The 27492-nt window shown below is 44.4% G+C and overlaps 1 protein-coding gene across 2 annotated transcripts in view; it reads left to right on the top strand.

The window, feature by feature from the left end:
- LOC138301615 (UPF0462 protein C4orf33 homolog) overlaps nt 1-27492 on the top strand; it is a 210328-nt gene that overhangs the window by 115153 nt on the left and 67683 nt on the right. The window contains exons 3-4 of one of the 2 annotated variants that reach the window (XM_069242131.1): nt 3816-3996; nt 20364-20424. In XM_069242131.1, the coding sequence (XP_069098232.1) occupies nt 3816-3996; nt 20364-20424 (242 nt within the window). The remainder of the gene's footprint in view (nt 1-3815; nt 3997-20363; nt 20425-27492) is intronic. The other variant, XM_069242139.1, reaches the window with a different exon arrangement.

Genomic DNA, 27492 nt, shown 5'->3' with positions numbered 1-27492 from the left:
GGTAGGCCAAACATTCATCGCACATTCCACCAATATCTGTAAATCTGTATCCTTGGAATACCCTTCCTTCCACATCTCCTCTTTTACACTCAGGGCACCCTCATCATGAATTAATGCAACTTGCAACTCCTCCCCTTCATCCGCATCCCATTCCAATATCTCAGTTGGCATACGGGACAGAAAATCAGCCAAAACATTACTCCTTCCTGGAACGTATTCAATTTCATACACAAAATCTTGCAAACACATTGACATTCTGGCAATCCTCGCAGATGCCTTAAACATCTCTTCAGTGGTCAGTAATTCAACTAATGGCTTGTGATCCGCTCATAAAATAAATAAAAAATCCCCACACAAAAGATCTGTAATGCTCCAGTGCCCAAACACACGCAAGTGTTTCTTTCTCTATCACCGAAAATGTTCCTTCATTCGGTGATAAAGCACGAGAAGCAAATGCAATTATAGCTTCCTTCCCTGAAGCATCACTTTGTGTCAACACACCTCCCAATTTTTATTGCTGGCATCCACAGTTACAACACTTGTACATTCTGGATCAAAACTACTTAATACAGGAGCTTGTACAATTGTATTCTTTACGGCCTTAAATTCTGTTTCACATTCTTGTGACCAATTGAATTTAACGTGGTTTTTCAGCAGATGCCTAATGTTGTATACTCTGCTAGAAAAACCCTTCACAAACTTCGCAGAAAACTCTATCATTCCTAGAAATGATCTGACATCATCCTTAGTCACCCCATCATCATGCAAAACATGTCCAAGGTAGGTTACTGACTGTACTCCGAACTTATACTTAGAGTGTTCCACAGTCAAACCTTTATCTTCTAATATACCCAGAACCTGTTCCATCGTGTTCGATCCTATTCTTGCCAAAAAGTAAAATGTCATCTTGGAAACACCTCACATTGGTATGTTTTCCAAATAATTGATACATTAACCTCTGAAAAATGGCTGCTGCCGATGCTAGACCAAATGGCAATCTCTTACATTGGAAACATCCTATTATGGTAAGTACTTCTTACTTACTTCACTTAATTTAATCTGATGATAAGCAGCTGATAAATTTATGGTGGAAAACCATTTCGACCCCTTTTTATAACTTATCCACCACTATATTATTATTAAGGTGGCGGAAATCTATGCATAAACAAATCTTTCCATTTGCACGTTTTGCTACCACCACCAGAGAAATCCATTCGGAAGATTCAATCGGTTCAATAATGTCAGCTCCAACCAGCTTGTCTAATTCTTCCTCAACTTCACCTCTGATGAGTACGGGAATGTTCCTTACCTTGTGAATTAACAAACTTGGAATCACGAGTGCAGGAATTGGAACGAAAGAGACTTACAAAGAACAACAACTTTGAACATGTACAAAGGTCAACACATGTACAAAGATAATAAACACAACTACTAACTGAACATTACAGGGGGTCGTGCTCAAGCCAGTCTCTTGCCTCAGCAGGTTCACTCACCAGCGACTTGTGGGGATCTCTAATGGCAGCCGTGACTGTTACCATCACGTGTCAGAGGCCTCAGATCTTACCGCCGGCAAAATGGTGTTGCGAATGCTGCTCAGGGGCCCTGCCATTGGCAGCTCAATCTCATGGGTTGAATCGCTTTGCTGCAGTGATGACATGATCATTCATGGCTCCTACTGCCTTGATTCTTGCATCAATGCAGCAGAGCTTGTGTGTTTTAGCTCCACTCAGCCATGTTGGTTGGTCACGTCCTTGGAATTCTAAAATTGAATTTTAACCCTAACACTGTGTGTACAATATTGCCATATTATTTTCAGTCCCCTCCCCCATACATAGAGAATTATTGGAAAAGAAGGTATTAAAGATACCTAAGATTTGTGTCTGTAAGGGCCGATGAGGTCTGATTGCAAAAAGGACGTACTGAAGTGCAACCCAGCGGCAGACTCAATGGTTCTTTGAGGTACATGTGTTCGCATACATGTGTTAGAATATAAATAGCTAGATTATTCTAATAACCCTACATCCAATACAATAATTATGAGACTGCTAACTTATATGTAGATATTACATAGTGACAGGACTAATCTAATAGAGAAAGTAGGAATGTGTGGTGTGGTGTAAAATGTCTGAGGTATTTCTCATGTTCACCATGTTTATATTATGACTTCTGTGATAACCATAATAATTATTATAATGATTCTGACACATACAAATAGTGAATAATAAAAAATAAATTATGAAATACCAACAACTGTGTGTGTCTACCATTTCTAGAGGCCAGGGTGGGGTGCAAAGTATATATACATTTATGCAAAACTCCTGCTGCAGAGGAGAGTTACTGACAGGGCTGTCTGACTCCTAACACTCCTTATCTGAGTAAACATTACTCATTGAGGTGTGGGGTGAAAGACACCTGCCCTTTCTTTCTTCCAAAGATGCTATGTTACTTATAAATCCTCTTGGGACCTAGGAGATCTACCCAGGTGTGCGCCCCAACACCAAAAAGTGGGGAATCACATGTGACATCCAGAACGCAGGGCTCGACCCCTTACGGCTCCTGAGGGCCTGGAACACTAGAAATAAGTGAATTGCATTCTTAACCAAAAATTCCCAAAGGTGTTGTATGATCCTAGTAAGCTGAAGTATTCCAATCTCCTTCTGGGGGATGTTAAGCGCAAAAGCGATATAAAGAGTTAGCCTGCATCATGATTACCATTATTGAGTCTTTGTGAGCAATGGCTGGATAATCAGGGGGAATGAACTGGGGGAGACTGAGATACCTGAAAACATTCACCCAGTCCTTTCTACTCAATATTCTACTACTTGATATCAAGGGCATTCCCATTAATTGGGGCCCATTAATTGGGGGTGAGATATTACTGGTTGTCAGAGCACACCCCATATATAGGACAGAGATGCCTTTCTGTTGGATGAAAACAGAGGCTGCTTATACGGCATGGATGCTCACACACTAAAGCAGATCTTGCAACCCAATATGAGCCTTTGGTTTATACTGAAGTGCCTTTGACTTACATTGAACATTTACCATTGTTTCAGGGGAAGCTCCACATATAGTACAAAAAGTCCTCTCTTAATGTCAGGACAGACATGGCCTGTACAAGCTATGTACACACCACATCGAGAAAGAGATTACCTTCTTATAGCAGAAACTAGAGATACACTCACTGAAGATAAAAATATATATAGACAGTAAAGGCAGTACACATTACAGCACTGAGGTACTGAGCAGTAAGGACTATGCAAATGCATGCACAAACACAGGGAAGATTCACTTTATCAATTGATCACTCCTATATTCACCAGGAATGATTAGAAAATGGACATACACCTGCTCTTATTGAAGTACAGAGAGACACGCTCACAATGGCACAGTTACAAGCACGAGATAATACACTTGATTCATATCAGTGGGGATACACTTATATCTTATGCAATGAAGGATAGACTGTGCCCATTATGTGTATACAAATCACATTTGTATACCTTTAACTATAACTACAGCGCTCATCTTTTCTGGCTTTCTGTGCCCACTGATATTGCTTTCAAAACCTGCTGCATCACCCAAGAGACAGTTAATAATGGTACCCCACCGGAAGAGTGCTTTTTTCTGATTTAGCGTTGGTATCAGCAATTGTAATGAATTCTGTCCATATTCAAGTAAGGGCAACGTATTTGAGATTTTGGTTTTGCACTTACTGGTAAAGATGTTAATTGATAGGCTTGTTTAGCCAGATCTGGATTTTGATGATTAGGATTAATAATATTGAAGTATTGTTCCTTGTTTCTTCCCTTCAGCTTGTGTACGTGATAACTACCACCTGGGACAGCCTGACAGTAATGCATTCACCAGTCACCATCACATTTAAGCCGGATGAGAATGGTTTGCTGATGGAAGTGAGTGCTCCATTTTTTGATGATCCTCATGCTCCCCCTGGTGAGCCTGGAAAGCCTTTCAATGGGCTTTGGGACTATGAGGGTGAGTTCATGTTTATGCTTTAGCCTCAGCTAGCAATACGACCTATATATTCATGTTCGAGTTTTACTTTACCACCTCTATTAATATTGATAGACGAACAAATACAATGAGAAACAGTATTGAGAAATACACGTTTTAACATCTTGGTTGTACATTTGTTAAGAGGTTACCCTACACCCAATGCTACTGGGTGTTAAGTTTCAGAAGGTAGAGATCAGATCGTGGCTGTGTGACAATATACCAAGATTGTTGTTATCCGTGGACAATAATTTTGTACTTAATACATTGACCTTCTACAATACCTTAATATGTATTTGCACTTCTTAACTCCGCCCATGCTTTCCTTGGGTGGTGAGTATAAGTGGAACTAAGATTAATAATTATATGGTTTTAGTGCAATATAGTGGCTGATCCAGGTAGTGGATGCAATCTTATTGTAATATTATATATTTCATGCTGTATAGTGCTCCCCCTCCCCAGGATGCTCATCAGAAAATAGTAAAGACACGAATCGTCTGTAATGGAATCACAGTAAGGCGAAGCGCATATTCAAAACGCTTGAACTTGTCACTGTACCAAGTCACCCTCAGTGATGTTTTTTACTGTAATGTTTAGGTTGGTTATGAGGGATACCTCTGAGAACGTAATCAAGTATGGCAATGTTTCTGTAGATTTCAGCTCACGCGAGAACACCTCAGCCCTTAAGGAATGGCTGCAGACATTTTTTACTCAGTGTGATAGTGATGTAAAGTTAATGACGATAACTTTAGCTTTGAGTGTGCTCTTTAAAGTGAATGATTAACAAGTTATTTTCTATATAAGTCCCAATTTCAGTATACAGGGCGTTGGATCAGTTGCATTCATGTGTGTGTGCTCCATTATGGTGGGATGAATAGTCACTTAAAATGACAACCTTTTTCTCAGTCGTCCATCACCCTCTCCGTGATCCTCCATGTGAAACGAAGTTCTCTTTTATCAGGAAAGCCCAATAAAATAACTCATTTAGAGGTCCAGATTAATAAGTTTCTTAAGCATCTAACCTTAAATGTACAAAAATCCATTTCCAAAGCTAAATCCCAATCATGACTTACAGAATCGAGAGTGGTGGGATTTCGCACACCCATAGACCCAATCACACACCAAATCACACATCCATACAACCACTTACTCCAACTGGATGATGTCAACAGTTATGTCATCAGTGATGCCTCTGACCATGTCATGAGTGATGTAATATGTGAGGTCATAAGCAGTGCGTTATGGGGGCACAAGGTATAGTTAGTGCAGGTAACTATAACTGCTGATTTTCTATGGTTTTTCTCTGTGAAATGTGAGCCTAAATATAACGTCCCTGTAACCATTGATTTTTTAATTGAATATATATGTATACATATATATATATGTATATATATTAGCCAGTAGGTATAGTTGGGACCTAGTTTCCATAGAAAAAGCGTTTTTTGACTTGCCTATATCTTTGGGACCGTTTGACAAATCTTCACAGAATTTTCCCAAAAAAGTGCCCTCTATTATAGCTCCCGCCAAGCAAAAGCAAACACTCCGCTTCCAGCAAGCGGGAGCTTTATAAATGCTCCCGCCTGCAGGAAGCAAAGATTTCATCTCTTTTCTTGCCCACAGACATGTAGACAGTGAAAGCGGTAAAATTATTGCTATTTTTAGTAGCTCCCGGCATGTGGTAGCAATGCCAGGTCCTGCAAGGGGCGGGGAGCCGGCTGGGACCATGAGGGCCTTGAGGCTCCCCCCGCGCCCCTACCATGCACAGTTTTGTCTTCAATAATTTGACTGCTAAAGTTTAATTGATATTTTTAAAGATGTTTTAAAAGTTGTCATGACATCTGTAATATCTGCGGTAATTAGCAGTGCATGGTCAGGGCGCAAGTTATAGTTACTTGAAATAACTCTAACTACAGCTGCTGGATTTCTATGGTTTTGTGCGATTAAATTCAGAACCTAACTATGTTGGCCCGTAACTTTTTCAGTGAATTTCTATTGTTTTTTAACATAATTTTAATTACTATATGTTAATACAACCACCGCTGCGCACAGCCTTTGGCTGTGCGAGGGGAGGGGATGGACACAGGGCCTGACCTGTGGCCAAGCCCTGTAACCAGCCCCCTATAGCCACCCAACCCCACACCATTTAGAATGAGAAATGTTCTGAAAAATTGAAAAAAAAATATATTTGACAATTAAAAATAATGAGATCACCTTTCAGTATGTACCTTAAGTATTGAAGTCTAAAAGAATTTAAAGCTGAGAAATGACAGCTGACACACACAGACTGGAACACTCAACCTTCTGTATGACGGTGTTAGAACTTGACCACTATGCCACAGGTGACTTCCCACTACTACAGATTGTCCAGACATCTCTTTGACATTCTATCCAAAGATGGTGATGGGAAAAAACGTAAGTGTTCCATCACTAGTAATGTGTAACATTCAAAATACAATTACATAAACAGACACACTGCCATGAGATACCAAGATTTGAACCTTCAACTTACTGAGTGACACTCCAGAAGCTTTACCAGTAGGCCAGAGGTATCTGTTCTGCTATGCATCAAAAGGTAACTATAACATTCCAACCAAACATCTTGCTAGTGTGACACTTTAAAGTCATTGTATGGAGAGACCAGTACAATTACAATCTCTCTCTCTCTTTTCCATCCCATTATGGAATGGAAGAGAGAGAGAGAGAAAAAGTGACAGGACCTTGGGGAAGGGGAGCTTCAAGGCATCTGCGGTCCCAGCCAGCTCCCTGACTCCTGGAGAAGATGTCATTGCTCCAGCGTGCAGGGAGCTGCTACAAATAGCAGGTCCCTGCATGCAGGAGCAGTGTTGTAATCTTTTTTCCTGTCTGCATGTTAGTGGGCAGGGAAAGAGATGAAAAGTCCGCTTTCAGCAAGTGGGAGCATTTTGACCACTCCCTCTTGCTGAAAGCAGAATGCCTGCTCTTGCTTGGCAGGAGCTGTCACAGCTTGCAAAAAGCAAACAGCTACCTCTCCAGGTTGGGCACCCTGGGAGATAGCAGGAACCGGCCCTGGGGGGTGGCAGTCCCCAGGGTCATGTATGCCTCCAAAAGGGGGGCCACAAAGCCCTCTCCATGTTTTCAATTATACCTCAGGGAGGTGTGTGAGAGAGGGCCTCTTTTTGACATGGTTATCACCCCACTTTTTGTCTGATGTTGATATGTTTTAGAAATGGTAGTGCCTAGAGACCCTGCTAACCAGGTTCCCTGGGGCAGAGATCTTTCCCTAAATCTGTTGTGATGCATTGGCACAATTGGATACACCCTTAACTACCACTATAAGTCCATGGTATGTGGTTACCTATGTACCCAGGGCATGGGGTACTAGGGTAGGCCCCTCAGGGCAGCAGCACTGATTATGCCACCTTCCAGGGCCATGCATCCAGATGCACCCAGCACTGCCATTGCAAGCTGAGTGTCGTGGTGCAAATCTAAAACTCAACCTCGACATGGCACACTGCCTGTGTGCCTGTCCATCATACACTGCATTTACTATGGGTAAGACACCCCTCTGGCAGGCCTTATAGCGCTAAGGCAGGTGCTCCATATTATATGTGAGGGCATAGCTAAATGAGCAATATGCCCCCACTGTGTTCCTGCCACACCTGGACATAGTGAGTGAACAGAGCAGCCTTTTTAACACATGGAGGAAGCCCCAGTTGAGGGATTTCAGGAATGCCCTGGACCTCCCACCATGTCACTGTTGTCCTGTAAGCTGCCTTTAAAAAGACTTACCTCCAGCTCCAAAGGGCTCCATTGCGCACAGCTCCAGGATCACCAACTCACCCTGCATCCGGCCGCCCTGTGCCCTGGAACAAGAAGCCAGCTGTGCTCCACAGGTCCCTCACCCTTTGTGACATCAACAGCCCAAGGGGACTCCAAGGAACCACCTTTAAATTTGCAAACCACCTCCTTTTCCAGGTTGCCCCCGTGCCTCTGCCAAGAGACTTTCCAGCTCTGCTCCCTCTGGAATCGGGAGCCACCTGAGGCTTTCCAGCAGGCACAAAGTGTCCACCGACTGCTTCGATTATCCTGCAAAACAAGAGAGTGGTAACCCAACCGTCCAATTTTTTATTCATTTTTAAAAGTGACTGCCTATTGATTTCTATGGTGCGTATTTTTGCAGAGAAAGACTAACTTTATTAAAACTTTGAAAAATCATAACTCAAAAAGTACGTAATGTATCTGGACCATCTTGGTCTTAAAAACTATATAAAAGTCTGAAGTGTTTTTATAAAATTGGTCTTGAGTTACTCCTTGATTGTGTGGTGCATGATTTATACTGTGAGTACAACAAATGCTTAATCAATCAGGAAATTTGTAGTGCGCACCACTCACCCGTAAGGGTCCCAAGGTGCTGGGGGGGGGGCTGCTACTGCTCGAACAGCCAAGTCTTGAGAAGTCTCCTGAAGGTAAGGAGGTCCTTGGTCTGAGGTAGGTGGGTGGGAAGAGAGTTCCACATCTTGGTGGCGAGGTACGAGAAAGATCTGCCAACGGTGGTTGTTCTGCGGATGCGTGGGATGGTGGCGAGGGCAAGGTCGGCAGAGCGAAGCTGTCGGGTCGGGGTGTAGAACGAGAGCCATCTGTTGAGGTATTCTGTTCCACTGTTGTGCAGGGCCTTGTGAGCGTGGGTGAGGAGTTTGAAGGTGATTCTCTTGTTGACGGGGAGCCAATGCAGGTCTCTCAGGTGGGCTGTGATGTGGCAGTGGTGTGGATATCCAGGATCTAGCGTGCGGAGCCGTTCTGGATGCGTTGCAGCCTTTTCTGGAGTTTGTCCTTGGTTCCTGCGTAGAGGGCATTGCCGTAGTTCAGTTTGCTGCTTATGAGGGCTTGGGTGACTGTTCTTCTGGTTTTAGTGCGGATCCATTTGTAGATCTTTCGAAGCATGCAGAAGGTGTTGAAGCAGGAGCAGGAGATGGCGTTGACTTGTTGGGTCATAGATAGTGAGGAGTCTAGGATGAGTGCGTGGTTGGTGGGTGTCGGTTGCGGTTCCCAGTGTGGCAAGCCACCAGGAGTCATCACATGCAGAGGGGGTGGAGCTGAAGATGAGGACCTCAATCTTGTCGGAATTCAGTTTAAGGCAGCTGTTCTTCATCCATTCGGCGATCGCCTTCATTCCTTCATGGATGTTGGTCTTGGTTTTGTCCTTGGTGAGGGAGAGGATCAGCTGGGTGTCTTCGGCGTATGAGATGATATTGAGGTTGTGGGATCGGGCAACGTTAGCGAGGGGAGCCATGTAGATGTTGATGAGAGTTAGGCTGAGGTATGAACCCTGGGGTACGCCCCAGATGATTTTGGTGGCTTTAGAGCAGAATGGAGGGAGGCGACTCTCTGAGTTCTGATGGTGAGAAAGGAGGTGATCCAGTCCTGGGCTCTGTCACAGATTCCTGCATTGCTAAGGCGTGTGCATAGGGTGTGCACTTGTCCACCTCCCTTCATTAACACATTGGCCCCCAGGAATGGGTTCCCAGGGGCCTCACAGAGCCTCAGGGAGGGGGGCCATGACTCCACTCCCCTAATAAAATATTTTGCTCCTCCCACTTGGGCTTTGGCACACCCTGTTTTTTTTAGTAGAGTAAAAGATTGGACCTTTTAAAAACTCTTTGCTGCTGATCCTCCATATGTTTGCATAACAATAAATAAAAAAAACATGTTTGCCCCCTGGCTGGGTCCCTCTGGGAAACTGCAAACCAGGCTTAGAGGGTCATAGTATCCCTATCCTGTTCTCTTATGTCTTTTTTTTTTTTTAACCTTTTTTAGGTTTTAGGACTCTGGACCGAGCCCAGACTCCTAGGATTTGCTACCACCACTTCCTGGTTGATGTTGCAACAGCCAATTGGATCTCAGTTTGAGATCTGTAAGATCCTTTGCATGAGATATGTGCAAAGTTTTTTTAACATAACTTGCTTACAAACTACTGAACAAATGTATACCAAATCATAAAAGCACCCTTTCTGCACCAAGATCTACCTTTTTGGCCAATGTGGTGTAAATCCATTCAGCGGTGTGAGCTGTAGCTGTGTCTAATGTTCCTACGGGAAAATGAATGTGGAAAATGAGTTTTGGGACCCACTTTTCTCTCCCACAGACCCCCTCCCCCACCAAAACTTTCCAGCTAGGAGTTGATTATAGTTAGGACATAGTATCCTTTGAAAAAGCGTTTTTTGACTTGCATATATCCGTGACACCGTTTGATTAATCTTCAGAATTTTTCCAAAGAAAGTGCTCCCAAGAATCTTGTTGTACATGGAAAGTTGTGGGGTGATCCGTCAAGCGGGGGCTGAGAAAAAGGGGGGGGGACAAAAAACATGCATTTCCCATTTTAGTTCCCATAGACATTCTAGACATAACTACATCCCGAACTGCTGGACTGAATTATACCAAATCTGGCAGGAAGGTAGCTTTTGGTCGAGAAACAGTGCTTTTTGTTATATGGTGTAAATCCATTTGGTAATTTTCAAAATACAGTATTTAGAGAAAACCAAATTTGTATATCTAGGGTTACTACGAATTCACGACTACTGCTGATCTCGTGCAGAGATCTTATAGGCTCCCAACACTTCAACCAGGAAGTGTTGGAAGCCATTTTGAAACTAATTTCAGCCAAGTCTAAAAAATAAACAGAAAAAAACAGAAAAGGGGGCAGGGTACCTTCATCCTCCCCTCTAGCCTTGGTGAAGATGTCCCCCGGGGGCTAAAAGTATTTTCTTTAAAAACACAGCAAAAAACATGACTATCTGTGAATTTCACTGCAACTTACAAAAAAAAAAAAGAAAGCATGAGTGGTCTCCCGGGCTTGCTTTTGTTTTAGACTCTGGGTGGGCGAAGTCGCAGGAGAATTGCTATAAAATAGAAGGGGTCACATGAGGCACCCTTCTAAGGCTCATCAAGGGCCTGGGGACCACCACCACCCCTGGGTGCTGCTAATTAAGTATGCAGGCAGGCCCACTGGGCCCGCCCATGCTCCAGAGCACAAGATCTTAAATTAATGCAGAGGGGCTAGTGTGGCCCGCTCTCAGATATAGGGACCACCACCTCCCCAAGGAAGTGTTGTTTATTAAAAGCGGGGGGCACACACACCCCCCCCCCCCACAGCCCTGGGGACTGCCATCTCCTGATGGCAAATGTACTATAATAGAAGCAAGGGCCGACTCGGCCACCCTGAAGCCCTGGACACTACCAACTCCCCAGGGCTGCAATACCTTATTGTAGGGGTTCCATTGTGGACATCTAGCCCCTGGGACCACCACCTCCCGGGGCAATCCTTATAAAGTATGGGGGGCCATGTGGCCCCCGCATATTGGGGACTTTCACCACCCCAGGGCTAAATGTAATGAAGGAGGGGGCTGTGTGGTCCCCTCTCATGGATCCATATATGGTCCTGGGGACAACCACCCCCCAAGGACCGGCTCCTGATACTTCCCAGTAGCTGTTTGCTTTTTCTTGGTGGGAGCTGACAGCCCCACAAAGCAAGAGCAAACATTACTCTGCTCTCTGCAAGCGGGAGCTGTCAAACAGCTCCTACTTATAGAAAACGGAGTTTTCATCTGTTTTCCTGCATGCAATTGTGCGTGCAGGGAAACAGATGAAGACATTGCTCCCGCAATCAGGGAGCTGCTATTTAAAGCAGCTCCCTGCTTGCATGAGCAATGCTGGCTCCCACAGGAGTCAGGAGCCAGCTGGGAATGCGGTTTGTGGAAGATGTGCTGATGTGCAGTTCCACCTTGAAATTATTGTGAAGATGCTCGAGAAACAATCAAATTGAAAAGGTTACAAACACACAAGGTCAATGAAGACATTTCCTCATCATCCTTTATGCAGCTGTAACATAGGAGATGCACTATACATTTACCCAGTGCGGTAGTACTTACTAAATAGCCAGAAGAAAGTATTCCGGTTGGGTAGACATTTTGTAGAAAACAGTGGCCTGTTCTTGGATAAATATGCATGGCAGGATTCAGTCTAGTACAATGCTCTTTATACGGAAATTAAACCTCAGTGGCAAGCAATTACACATAAAAACAAAGCAGGTGCCCACGTTGAAGCTCCACTTCTGGAAATTACTAATGAGTCTAACTTCATGTGCATGGCATAGGCAAAGTAAGTGTATTTTCTTTGCATTACCACCTTGAAAAATTGTCTGTAAATCTTGATAGAAGTGTTTACATCCTTGCCTTTTTTTAGCGCAATATCTCATATAGTGACTGTGACGAGTGGGTTCTTTCTTGTCAACTGCTTCTGAGACCCAACCCTGCCACGAACAGCCAAAGGCTGTGTGCGATGCAGGGTTGAATGGTTAAAGGGGGTTGGCTGCAGTGCCTGTGATGGGTGATTTTAGGGAGTTGGTCACAGGGCCTGCCACAGAAGGGTGAAGGTCGAGTGCGGTGGTGGTTACATTAACGTATAGTAATTAAAATTACTTTACTTTAAAAAAAACAGTGAAATTCACTGAAAATTCCAAAGCTGTCAGGGACATTATAGATAGGAAATATAATTGAAAAACCCATTAAAATGTACTTAAAAAAACAAAGGTTGCTGGGATGTTATAGTTAGGCTCACATTTTAAACATACAAACCATAGAAATTCACCTTTACTTTGTAGATAAGTTCTGAATTTACTCGTACAAAACCATAGAATTCACCACTTATAGTTGGAGTTATCTCAAGTAACTATAACTCATGCCCTAATGTTACTATAACACGCACTCTCTCTATTCACTGCTAATTACCCCACACATTACAGCACTCATGACATCTTTGAGGACATCATTAATAAAATCAATTTAATATTTGAAGTAAAATTTTGCACAACAAAAACTGTACATGGTGGGGGTGCAATTTTATTTTATTTTATTGCAAATGTTGCAGTGATAATTTCAATGATGCCATAGAACATGTCAGCAGTGCATGGTAGGGCGTGAGTTATAGATTTTTAAATTAATTTCTATGTTTTTTACATTTTATTTCCTAATGATAACTCGCTCCCCCTCCATGCACAGTTTTTTCTTCAATAATTTGACTTTTAATGTTTCATTGATATTTTTATTGATGTTATAAAAGTTGTCATGAGTGCTGTTAATATCTGGGGTAATTAGCAGTGCATAGTGAGGGTGCGAATTAGAGTTACCGTAGGCTGCGAGTTATAATTACTTGAAATAACTAACTATAACTGCAAATTTCTATATGTTTTTTAGTGTAAAGTAAGTTTCATTACTATACATTAATCGAACCACCACCTGCAGCCAGGCCCTGCGGCCATCCCCCTATTACCACCCAACACTGTGCCACGCACGCCATTCAGCCATGGGTGGTGGGGTTGGCCGCAGGGCATGGCTGCAGCCAGTCGCTGTGGCCAACCCCCCTAACCACCCAACCCCATGCAGCACACTGTCTTTGGCTGGGCGCCATGAGAGTTGGCTGCAGGGCCTTGCATTATGGGTATGAAAATAGGTGTGAGAGTATGTCTCTGGGTGTGAAAGTGGCTGTGAGTGTCTGTCTGGGTGTGAGTTGGTGTGAGAGGGCCTATGTGGGTGTGAGATTGGGTGTCAGAGTGTCTAGTTGTGCTCCAATAGATGAAAGATGCATTCACATCCATGAAGGATTTCAACATGGAATCATGGAGTAAACACACTTTCTTTGCCTTTGTCAAGCCCAGGAGTTAGGATAATTTGTCCTTTCCAGAAGTGGAGCTTCAACTGGGGCACCTTCTACATTTCTATTTGTAAGAGCTTCCTGTTGAGGTTTAATTTTTGTGAAATGAGCATCATGGCCAGAACAGAAACTCACCTGCCCGTTTATCCAATAAGAATCCACAGTTTTGCACAAAATGTCTATTCAACTGGAACACTTTCCACTGGTTAGTTAGTAAGTGCTACCTCGTTGGTTGAAGGGCCAGTGTGGGGGAGTGGGCCGGGTGGCCCTCCTTCCCCAGCCAATTTTGGCTCCAGGGACCACATCTCCCAGGGTCCACTGCAATTCAATAGGGAGGCCACATGACCCCCTGCCCGGGCCAATCTCAGTCTTGGGGACCCCATCCCCCAGGACCCAGTCTTTATTAAATGGCCATGCAGGTCCCCAATTTCGGCGCCGGGAACCCCATCCCTCAGGTCCCACCCTTATAGAATTTGTTTGTTGGGGAGAGAGGGCGCACGTCCCCCCAAACCCCTGGATGATTTTGGTCCCCAGGACCCTATCCCCTGGGGCTCAGCCTCAAAATATTGTTTTTTATTTTTTGGGATGGGGGCTGTGCCGCATCCCTCCCCAGGCCCATCTTGGCCCCTGGAACCCCATTCCTCAGGGCCCAGCCTTGTCACCAACATTGGGGAACAGGGGGAGCCTCCAGGCCCCTGCGGCCCCAGCCAGCTCCCTGCCTCCCAAGGGACCCAGCATTCCTGTCACTGACAGGGAGCTGCTAAACATGCATCTCCCTATCTGAGAGAGCAATATTTTCCTCTGTTTCCCTGCCCATATCTGTTTGACAGCTCTCGCTTGCTGGGAGTGGAGTGTTTGCTCTGACTTGGCAGGAGCTATTAAAGCTCCTGCCAAGTCAGAGCAAACAGCTGTTTCCCAGGGGTGGGCACCCTGGGACATAGCAGGAGCCAGCCCAGAGGGGTGGTGGTCCCCAGGGCCATATATACCTCCAAGAGGGGGACTGTGCGGCCCCCTCCAATATTTGAATTTGCCATGGGGAGGTGGTGGTCCTCAGGGATGGGGTCCATGATGGACATCCTTCATTATTCAATTCAGCCCTGGGTAGGTGGTAGTCCCAGGGCTGCAGGGCCCCCCTTTACTTGTAATTATCTAACCCGGGGAGGTGGTGGTCTGCTTAATCATATTCTTTCTGCCCCGGAGAGGTGGTGGTCCCTGGGCCTGCGGGGGGCTGTGCTGGCCCCCCTGCATAAATTTAATATTCAGCCCCAGGGAGGTGGTAGTCCCCAGGGCTGTGGGGGGCCATGGAGCCCCCTTACTTTCTTACTTGCAATGAATGGCCCAGGGGAGGGCCCCCGGCATACTATTGAATTAAAGCCCCGGGGATGTAGCAGCCCCCGGGCATTTACAAGCCCAGGAGGGGGGCTCGTGCACCTCTTCCTTTATTTTTTTCTATGCCCCTGGGACCTGGCCCACCCAGGGAATTTATTAACACAAGTGCAGTAGACCACACTTTTAAAAAAAATGCAGTGAATTTATAACGTCGCTGTGAATTTGCAGCAATTTCTTTTTTTAATAAAAAAGTGCTTATTTGGGACCCAGCACCAGAGCTAAGGGGTCAGGGTGTCCCTACCCGGCCTCCTTTCTTTTTTTTCAGTTTTTTTTAGGGACTTGCATGAATCTGTGTCCAAAGATGGCTGCCAACACTTCCTGGTTGAAGTGTTGGCAGCCAATCAGAGCTCTGTAGATCTCTGCATGAGCTCTTATTGTTTGCAAAGTTGTCGAGGAGGATCCGGAGCCCTAGATATATAAATTTGGATTTCCTTTAATTTCTCTTAAACTAATGAATGGATTTACACCACATAACAAAAAGCATAATCGGCGTACTGAATGCTATGTTCTTGCCAAATTTGGTTTCATTCCGTCCAGTCATTCAGGCTGTAGTCGTGTTCAAAACTCCTATGGGAATTAACATGGGAAACTGATGTTTTTTGACACCTCCCCCGTTTTTCTCGGCCCCCGCTTAATGGATCACTCCGAAACTTCCCATGCACAACAAGAATCCCCGGTACAGTTTTCTTGGAAGATTTCATGAAGATTTGTCAAACGATGCCAAAAATATAGACAAATCAAAAAACACTTTTTCTATTGAAACATGGTCCTAACTATAACTATATACATATTTATTGTACACTGGCGGTAACACCAGTGTAGTTATAGATAGGTTGATCTTTCAAATGGAAAGGCATTTTTTGTTTCTTTAAGAACTTTGGTGTTGTTTGATGAATCTATGCAAAACTTTCCCAAAAAAATCTTCCACTTTGGCTCCTTTTTGGAAAGTTTTGTGATGATCTGTCAAGCAGGTAAAAAAAGGGGGGTACTAAAAGTGCAACTCTCTTATACAGAAAGGCTGGTTGGAATAGCTTCCAAATTGGCACAAAGTTAGAACTTTAATTAGAAAGCATGCATTTTTTGATTTGGTTTAATTTCATTGAGCCCTTTTTGAGAAAATATCATTTAAATTGGGCTTTGGATGAGCATGAAGGGGTTAGCTCTCAGAAAATGTTAGCGCTAACTAGACATTTGGTATGCAGTATTACCATATTACCACAATATTTCAAACAAAGCTGCTTGTGAATGGATGAGGGGAATTTTTATCCCCACAGCCATTTTGGTACCATGGTACCAGAAACCATCTGATTGTTTGGCTACGACATATCAGAAAATGTTGCAGCCACTATTCCATGAATTAGGGACTTGCTACTCTGGTCCTGAAAAGAAAGGGGTTCAAAAGGCCTGTGTGGGGGGTTCCCAAAGTGCCAATTTTTGTACCACGGTTCTTATTACAAGTGAGTTGTAGCATCAGGACTTACCTATAGGAGGAAAATTAAGGCCAAGACACATTCACAGTTTGGCAAAGTAGGAGCCTACTATAAATAAGCAGGCTACTCTCCGCACCAATGCCCCACTTCCCCAGCCTCATTTAGAAGCAGGGTGGCCACTAGATTTATGTTGGCAGGAGTAACCTATGATCAGCCAGCCCATCTGCCTCAGTGCTGTCTGGTCAATCTTTCTGTGTATTTGGGAAAAGCCTTGCAATGCACACTTTTCCTGCCCAGGACCACTATGCTAGGCAACACAGAGGAAGGCAGTAAAAGTTATCAATGGACGCTATGGACAGAGAGATACCTTCCTGCATGATAGACGCATTGGCTATTGAATTTTAAAAACAAACACCCTCTTACATACTGAAACTTACTGGCTGCCATACGGTTTTGAAGGAAGTGCTCCTTCTCTGTCACGAAAACAATGCCCTCTATGCTGTATGAGATCTCTTGATTGGGTGAACGATCCTCTGCTTGGTGAGGAAAAGTGAGGGGCGCTGACACACAACTCATAATGGAACTCCAAGTGTGTGTGTGTTTGTGTGTGCATGTGTGTGTGTGTGTAAGAGAGACTTTGCACATGAAAAGATTTGTGGAGGCCGAGATAAAAGGGGGGTGGGGTCCCTAAACAAGTTTTTCCCATGCATTTTTCTACGAAATTTAGACACAGCTACAGCCCAAACTGCTTAACAGATTCCCACCAAATTTGCCTGAAAGCTAGATCTTGGTCCAGAATGAGTGCTTTTTGTTATTTGGTGTAAGTCAGTTCAGTAGTTTTGTAAGCAATTAATGCTAAAAATGTATATTTCACACCACAGAGGATCCAAATACCTGCCAGATCTCATTTTTTTTAATTAGCTGCTACCACATCAACCAGGAGGTGGTGGCAGCCATCTTAGGACTCAGGACTCAGTCTTGAGCCCTAATAAAAATGCATAAAAAAGACAGGAGACAGGGTAGATCCACTGGGCCTGGTGGTGTGGTCCTAGATGGACCCTGCCTAGGACAAAAATGTTTTGTTTAAATTTTGTAGTGAATTTGCGGAGGATCTGTGAATCTGCAGTTACACTAAAAAAAACATGGCTGAGCCAGGACTTGGGGGTGCGGCATATGTGTTAGGGGAAGGGGGAGTGTGGCCCTTCTACCCTAGCCTCCAAGAGGCACCTTTGACCCTAACCTCTGGGGCCGTAAAACAAATTAAGGGGGCACAACTCTCCTTTCCAATCCTAAATGGCCCGAGAGCTCATCCCCAGGGCTGATAATTTAATAAAGGGGAGGTGGGCCCTCCTCCCTATGTCTGAAAAAGCCCCAGGGACCTCATCCTCTGGGGTCACAAATGACTAGATGGATAGGGGAGCTCCATTCCCCCCCTCCCAGACTATTTTTTTGGCTCCAGGGATGAGTTCAGGGATGTATCCTCAATGCCCCAGACACCATCTGTTTCCCTGCCTGCAGGCACTGTTCTCCCACCAGGTGGGAGCACAAAGCTGCTCCTGCCTAGTGAGAGAACAAAACATTTTCCTTCCCATGCTCTCCGCAGGGAAAATACATTGAATTGCTCCTGCACCACAGGAACAAAGTAAAAACTGCTCCTGTGGGCTAGGAGCAATGCCATCTCCGGCTGCATCCATGATTGGTGCTAGCAGGGGGGGTGGTGGGGCTTTGGGGCCCCCCTCCACAGATGCCAGTAGACCAGCAGCTGTGGTGTGGGCTGGTACCCAGCCACGCCACTTAAAAAAAAGCATGTGGCCGGCTCCTGCAGATGCAGATGCAGGGAGACAGTAGGGCCGTGGAGGGCAGGGGGCTCCCCTCAGAACCCCAAACAAGTATACTGGTGTGGGGTGCCCCGGGTGGACACCAGGGCCCCCATAATAAAAAAAAATGCCAGCTCCTGTAAGTCCCCATTAAAAAAAAAGCAGCGCGCTTCCTGGGTGGGATGGGACACTCAGAAAAATAACTCAAAATAAAATAAACACAAAAAAGTGAATAATAAATGAGCAGCCACAGCCGCTCATTTATTATTAAGTGCTCCTATAGGGAGCATCCCATAATGCCCATGGAGGGCAATTTGCATATTTATTTGCTTTTTGGGGAGCTTTTGGGGGAGGTTGGGTGCAGGAGAAGGGGGCGTTCAGAGCTGGGTCTGGTTGTAGGCCAGGCCCAGTGGCCAAACCACTCCTGTGCAGGACTGAAGGTCATGCACAGCGGGGTTTTCTGGCCTCTGGGGTTGGATGCTGGCAGGCCCTGCGGCCAATACCCCCATTGCACAGGTCAGAAGACTATGCGTAGTGTGGGATTGGCTGTCTGCCGGGGTTGGCTTTTTTGTTAAGGTAACAAAATATTACTTTACGTTGTTAAAACCTGGGGAAAATTACTGAAAAAGGCAACGGTTAAAGTAACATTATAGTTAGGTGAAATCTTCTGTAACAACACAACATTTTAAACTAAAAAACTAAAACCACAGAAGTTCACCAGCTCTGTTTAAGCCCTTGCCATGCACTGCTAACTACCCCATCATATTACATCATTCGTGAAATTTCCTATTACGTCATTGATAATATCACTGTAACCTTTGCAATGAAAATATTGATGAGAAAACTGGGCATTTGGGTGGGCTTTCAGGGCCATGACCTTTCGGCCCTGGGGGTCCAGCACAATTTTGAATGGAGGGAGGCACATGGTCCCCCTCTCTGGGCTGATTTTGGCCACGGGGACCCCATCACCTGGGACTCTGCACCAGCGCCATTTTGAAGGTGGGGGTACACAGACCCTTCCCCAGGCCGGTTTTGGCCTTGGGGACCCCATCCCTCTGGACCAATTTTGCGAGTTATAGTTAGTCAGCTAGCAATAACTTTCACCCCTTTCATGCGCTGCTTATGACCTCTCATATTACATCACCCATGACATGTTCTATGATATAATTTATTTATGATCATTTATGACATCACTGATGACACCTCAAGTGACATCAACATTACTGATGACTTCACTGATGACATCATCCAATGCGTGTGTGAGTTTGTTTTATAGTTTACAAAGTGCTGGGTAACTACAATATTATGACCAGATCGTTGCAGCCAGGCCCTGCATCAAATCCCTCGACATGCAGGCAACTCCACGCTGATGGATCACCCCGAAACTTTCCATGCACAAACTAAGCACAAAAAGACCACTTTTTGGAACGTTTCGTGGAGATTCGTCAAACGGTGCCAAAGATATTAGCATCACAAAAATGCTGACCTAAAATAACTACCCAGTGGAGACTGCGACACTGGTTTATATATATATATATATATATATATATATATATATATATATATATATATATATATATATATATATATATATATATATATACAACAATGTTCTGTGTACTATCAAATTTTATTGTAATTTTTTATTCTTTGTTCACATTCATGCTTCTCATGTGCCCCTGCCATTTGATTTATGTTCCTTGTCTACTGGACTCGCACAGAATGCCACAGTTTTTAAAAGAATTTCCTTTTACACATTGTATCTAAGCATGTACTGTTGCCCTATGCCCACAATTTCCTCCTCTTCATGAAACCTATAAGGCCTCTTTCTCCTATATCCTGCATGTATTATTAGACTTGAGATGTGTAGTTTATTCCATGCATCCTTTCTTGTAACTACAATTGATTAATTAGGAGCTATCCGTAAAATTACAATTTTTTAGGCCATAATTACACTCTTTCAGTATTTTGATGTAATTTGTTAGTGCCCCATCACAACTATTCTAATATAGGTTTATTTTTTTTTCAGTTGTTGAGTCATTTTTTCTCAATAGTAAGACCACTGAGTACCTGGAAGTAGAACTTTGCCCGTAAGTATTCACAATGTATTCGCATTAATTGCTGAGCTCTCCAATTTATGGAAATAGCTATTGCAGGGAGAGAGGGCCAGGATTGTGGCAATAATATGCCATTTGCACCAGAGCAAAACAATTTTGCATCACTGTTTTTCAATTTTGAACTGACATCTGCACCAATCAACAAGGGCAAAAACAACATATTGCACCAACTGACAAAGGCAAAATCCACCCTTTTGTTAGTGAAAATGAAAACACCTCCAAGAAATGTTCCACCAGTCCTATTTCACTTTTAGAAATGCCCTAATTGCTAAGAAAATGAAGGCTACGTGCAAGGAGAATTTCTCAAGCTACTAGTTCTCACAAGCTGGCTAAACTGGGAAAGGTCAGAGTGCAGAAATCGAATAAAAAGAAGATCGTGAACCCCACATAGGAGCACTGTGTGGGACAACTGTATAGCAAGTTAACAGTCTCTAATATTTTTCATAATTGGTGTACTTTGCAGAGTGCATAAAAGGGAACAGGGATAGCACTCATGTAAATATACATGGACGGACCTTTCTTATATAGTATCATTTATCCAGTGGTGGCTGCTGTCAGTAAGGCTTTGTGGTGCAGCGTGCAGTGGAGGGGAAATATAAAAAAAATAAAAGACTTACCTGCCGCTGCCAGAACTCCATGTTTTCTGCTCCCGCTGGCTCAGTGCTTCTTTGCTTGCTCCCCTCCACACCCAATCTGGGCACTTCACTCACACTGGGTAACAGCACCGTGATTGGCATGAGCAGGTTGAAATGCCACTCATTTAGGGACTGGGAGCCTGCGCTGGCTCGCCACCTGGCTGTGCAACACAGCTTGGGTGGAGACTTTCTAAGTACGCATGCCAGTTTGGCTGGCCTAAGACGGCCGGCCAAACTTACATGCACATTTACAGTGCACTGACTCCTCCTTTCCCTGCTGACGGAGCGGATGGCCTCGCCCTGCCCTAGACTCGGCGGACTGGCTAAGTAGAAAATTAAAATGAAAATAAAACACTTTCATTGTTTTATTTTTCTGCTTTCTATTCCCTTTTGGTGGTGGGGCGCTGCTCCTCTGCCATAACTGAGGGCCCCCCTGCATTTATCTCTCTTGCTTGATCCCATCACTGTGTCTGCCGCACAATTGAATGGTGGTGTTGCAACTTTATTCTCAGTCCTTATCTGTGATCGGCCAAAAGTGAAATGCCACTAAGATTCTATAAACTAGCTACGCTGAGTTCTGAAAGAGCTGTGTCAGACAATGAAAAGCACAACTTTATTCAGAGTGTGCTGACACAAACATTGAAACTATTAGAAGGGTGTGCTACACTTACCAACTTGAGTATGTCTTATTTTGATATCTAAAATATAGTGCAATGGGGGCGTGGCCACACCAGTTAATAAAAGATGGCTGTCTGACTGTGAAACTCCAGCACTGACAGCTCAAATAAGCCAGATTTCAGATCTTTACTGACATTGTGAACCATCCACCATGCAGGATGATCTTTGCTGCCAATAGCCGACCGGACTGCAGGGGCTGAACGAGGCATGGTGGTCCCTTGAACTGTGGCTTAGCCTTGGGCTGTTAAGGTCCTTCAGAGACCTCAGAGGCCCCACAGCAACAGGGGCTGGTGGTAAGCCTGAGTTAAGACATTCGGACCTTGTTGGGCCACACAGTGGTGCCGCGCCTCTTTAGCTCTCTGTGGACTGTGGAGCTGGGCAACTCTCTGCAAGATGATGGGGCAAGTCATGTGGTTAGTGCATTATGGGCCCCGATGACAGGAGTAGCCTCATGACTGCCTGGTGAGTCCTGAACACTGGCAGAAGGGATCCCACTGAACCCAGCTGCAGTCCTGACCACTGGCCCAGTGAAAATGCATCCTAGCAGCCCCTCCAATGACCAGTGGGGGCAATGCCGCATGACTGTCTATGGACCTAGAGGACGACCCCACCTGCATCTATAAAACTGCTGGGATGGCCTGTGTGCTGAAGGAGGTGAGGAAGGCCTGCTTGGATACTGGTGAGTTCCCCTCCTGTTAATGCTCATGTGCACTCAACCAGATACACCACCGCTAAGGGGGACATATAAACTGGAGGCAGATGGACAACCACAAGGCCCTCACTCCTGGGGAGCCTCTGTGCTGAGAGATTGCAGGACTCTTTTCCCCTCTGTGTTTGCGATGTATGGGGCACACTTCCATTAGTGTCAGGGATCGTGTGGCCTGCTAGCCACTGCTGAGTGACTGCCTGTACTGTCTGTGGTTCACAGGCCACTGCCACAACTTTACGAAACTCCACGGGCCCAGTCTCGAGAACACACATCCCTCCTCCTTACAGGAGTGTGTGTTTCAGCCGATCTGGACACCCAGGGCCCTTTTAGTCTTCCCTTCACATCGTTATGGCACGATGGCCAGGTGAGACCCCTGGCAATGTAAGCTCCTTTTTGACTCACCCAAAGCTCCGAGACTTCAGACCTCAGCTTCAGACATGGAGTGACTGGGGACACCATGCCTGGCCCTTCAGATGGTATTGCAGCCCTAATTGTTGAACTTCGAGCAGGCTTCCATTTGATTGATGCCCGCTTCAACACCCTCACCATCCAGTTAGACTGCATAGGCAGGAGACTGGATAGACACTCCACTGGACTTGGCAGAGCTGAGGGACGCATCTTGACACTAGAATACAGCAATATATTGATGGCGGAGCATTTGGAAAAGTTGGAGCGGCTCCTCAAAATGGTCACAGCAAAGAAAAAAGACCTGGAGGAGCGCTCCAGCCATAATAATATACAGATTATGGGGGTGGCAGAATCCACAGTTAAGGGTCATCTGGAGGTGTTTGTGGAATGCCTACTCACTGAAATCTATATGTGGTAGAGGTTTACGGATAACTGTGTTGTGAGACGAGCCCACAGATCGCTTGGCGCAACCCTGTGCCTACTCATAGCATGCCTGCTAGACTACAAGGATAGAGACATAGCCCTGTGCTTAGCATGGGAACGAGGCCCCCTGCAAATTCAAGATTCTTCCATCATCCTGTTCCCTGATTTCACATTACTCGTGTAGGGAGCAAGGCTCAAGTTTGCTGAAGTTAAAAACACCCTTCGCAAACAGGGGCTGAAATACAAGATGCTGTACCCGGCTCGTCTAGGAGTTGAGTTCAGTGGGAGAACATGGACCTTCAACACTCCAGCTGAAATTGTGAAGTTTTATAAAGAACATGGTAAAGGCAAAGTTACTCCCCATCGCAATACACCTGACTGTTATTCCCCTATGGTTCCTGCAAAAATTGAACCCTCAACCTGAGCTGGAGCTACGTCTGATCCCATCAAGCCCAACATTTGTGGCATGCTGATAAATCTCAGTCAGTGTCAATACCACCATTGTCTTTGTTTCTTTTGCCCTGCACAGACTATGCATGATTCTCAGTCTGGAATCTGACACAATTTATATAATTCAGGTTTCACTCTTCACTTGAGCCCCGCCTGCTGTGATGCTGCTTACTCCCTAGGGTGTGCACCATGTTTCTGATAGATGGGTTATATGTTTTTTGTAGGTTTTTTTCCTGTTCTTCTGTGATTTGTTGCATCTCTTGTCATCTGGTGTGTGTGAAGGGGGTAGTTTCATATGCATGCTTGTTTTCTGCAGTCAGGTCCTTAATTACTTTTTTGGCTATATGTGTGCTTACCAGATTTTGTGCGCTCTTAGATGTCAGCAACTCTGACTGGAGGGGAGCAGGTGGTGGAACTCACATTTATGACATGGAACATTAAATGTTTCTATAACCTTCATGAGGGTAAGCAAGTCTTCTCTTACCTGGCACGGCACAATGTTGAAATAGCATTTCCAGAAGAAACCCACTTAGCACCCACAAATACATTTACATTGACATCTGCCTGGGGGAACAATAGTTACTTTTCGTACTACAGCCCCTGCTCTCAAGGGGTATGCACCTTGATTCACAGGAGTGTCCCCTTTGCTCATACAGCTAGCTTTATATATGTTAATGGAAGATATATTCTTGTCTCCAGAGTGGTAGTGGACGAACATATCCTCTTGGTTAATGTTTATGTACCCAATGTAGATACTGCAGACTTTTACCATGAACTTTTGGCATGCATGGGTCGGATGGAAGCTGACTTCATGATTATGGGGGGAGACAAACACCTATTTCTATAAATATCTACACATATAGACAAATTAATAAACAAAGACAAAGTGCCACACAAGACAGGACAGTGAAGATAATAAAACCATGAGACGAAACAAACATATAAAGATTTCAGAAATACAATGAAAAACAGACTAGGTATATACACTTTCTTTTTCTAGAGCTATAATGATATTCATAATAATATTGTACTATTATTCGAATCCTGATTGTGTCTCTGTCTTACTTGATAAAGAAAATAAATTATATTTTAACACCATAAGTTCATAGTCCATACAAACAACAGTAGGAACAAAGCCGTGATTGTGTCTCCGTCTTACTTGATAAAGAAAAGAAATTATATTTTAACACCATAAGTTCATAGTCCATACAAACAACAGTAGGAACAAAGCCTACGCTCGTTTCGGCGGTGACCATCAAATTTGTAAGACCGCCTTCATCAGGGCAGTTCCTTTTCCATACTTAATGTATAATGTCGCAGATTTTATAAGTTCTCGTCCTTCCCATTAATGTGGATCCTAATAGACACAAAATACAACAAAATAATGCATTTGATCCAGGTTCTTGAGATCCAACTACCCACCAGTGACTAATACCAAAATAGTACCACAGACCCAAATACAAAACAAAAAGAAGAAAGTGCAACAACACAATAAAATCAAATAAAAAGTGATGAAAAATAAAAAAACTGTAAAAAGATTAGAAAACTTGAAACCAAAAACCACCAATAAAAGTGAATTGAACAAATAAATACATGCACACAAATCTCCCTTATGTGTAAAATCACCCAAAACAGCATTCATACTAGTAAAAAGATAATAAATACCAGGCGACAATGTTGATGAGTTTCCTCAAACATAATGCGAACAAGGTTCAATTTTCCAATTTCAACTTCCGTTCACAAATGAATCCTTGTATAAATACACAACCAAGTATAAGGAATTACCTAACCTTATTTTCAAAACATACATCCTAGATGACTGAAAAGGTGTAGCACCATAGTCCTCTACCAAAAGGCACAAAAACTTACTACTTCACCTACCAAGATAGTCTTTAAAGTAAGGAATTTCTCGGGGGATCTTTCAAATAACTCTCATACCTCCTCCATCTGTGTACAGAAAGAAAGAGAAAAAACAGCAGCAAAATAATAATACAATTCGTCAACAGTGGCTGATCGCCTATGTTCCTTTGTCAAAATATCTGTCCTTCTGCATTCATTTCAATTAAAGAATTTGCTCGATTTGAATCTAAACGCTTTCCTCAGAGCTTCGGAGCCCCATATTCTCTAGACTGAAGTAATATGCCTAACAAACGGACAAAGATCGAGTCGTTTTACAAACTATGGTGCTACACCTTTTCATTCATCTAGGATGTATGTTTTGAAGTACTGGTTCATACATGGATGGCAAACCGTGGGCACAGCGGGTGATTCGGGACATTATAGACACCTACACCCTAGTCGATGAATAGAGGTCGTGCAACACCACAGCACTGGTATACATGTTCTATTCTACACTGTACAATGTATAGACACATATTGAACATTGGTCCTTTCTAAGAATGCGACCATGCGACCATGTGGCTGGTGGATGCGACTCACCTCCACAAATGCTACCGGATCACTGCCTGGTTTGTATGGTGCTGAGGATACCTTATGGGGGATTGGTCTAGACAGCCATTGCCAATTCCCAGGGCTGCTTACCACAACAAAATATTCCATACCAAACTCTGTGACTCTATTGCTGAATACTTTACACTCAACACAGGGTCCATCACCAAGCAAGGCACCCTGTGGGAGGCCTTTAAGGCCTATGCTCTTGGGGTGTGTATTTTGAAGCACACAGGGGTGCTGCGCGATATTCGTGCCCTGCTCGCCCAAATTGAAACTCAGTTGTCCAACACTGATTGGGAGGATTCCTGTCAGCGCTGTGAGACTCATATACATTGCTGCGTTCTTCTAATGGCCAAGTTCTGGACTTTGGCAGAAAGAGAGGCAGCCTACATGGGGCGATAGTTCTGCGGCTTGGGGCTATTGGGAGGGAGACCATCCTGGTCACACCTTGGCCCAGCTGCAGCATCCTAATAGACATAGTAGGAGTATCACTGAGCTTCAAACAGAGGGAGAGGGACAAGTGACAACCACTGAGGACATCACTGGGGAATTGATACACTACTGTGAGGGCTTACACAAGTCCCGGACCACGGGCAATGCCGCACAAATTGTAGACTATCTGCCAGAAAAGTGATAGTCTGGATCTCCAATGGGCAACGACAGTTACTGAGGGAGTCTATCTCCAGGGAGGAAATAGTCCAGGTGATAGACGCCTTTGATGGGTCTAAGGCCTCGAGGCTACATGGACTCATGGGTGCATTCTATAAAGCGTACAAAGACATGCTTGCCCCACATCTGCTAGAGGTCTATGCCGAGGCTCATGAAGCCATGGATTTGCCACCCACACTCAGGGAAGCTGTGATTACCCCGCTGCTAAAACCCGGCAAGGCACCATGGAGCTGGTCATATTAGCTGTGCACATGGGCTTTGTCCTTCATAGATCCACTTCCATAAATCTTCAAGTGATCTTTGTGGTGTTGAATTGGATATCCCGGTGGCGGTTACCCTTTAAGATGCCAAAAAGGCATTTGATTCTTGGTAGTGGTCCTTTCTAAGGGCAACCTTGGACAAGCTGGGACTGCCCTGTGGGTACACAGCTCTTATTATGCTACTATATTCCTGCCCAGTGGCCCAGCTGCTGGTAAATGGAGCTCTCATTGGCCCTTTCGTGGTGTCAAGGGGAACCTGTCAGGGGCACCCACTATCGCTGCTCCTCTTAATTGTCACCATGGACCCCCTGCTAATCTACAGGCAGGAGAAACACTTCAATGTCTGTTTACAATTTGG

Source organism: Pleurodeles waltl, chromosome 1_2, assembly GCF_031143425.1.
Source record: "Pleurodeles waltl isolate 20211129_DDA chromosome 1_2, aPleWal1.hap1.20221129, whole genome shotgun sequence".
NCBI lineage: Eukaryota > Metazoa > Chordata > Amphibia > Caudata > Salamandridae > Pleurodeles > Pleurodeles waltl.
The sequence above is the reverse complement of the archived record's forward strand: the minus strand, read 5'-3'. Positions and strand labels throughout refer to the sequence as shown.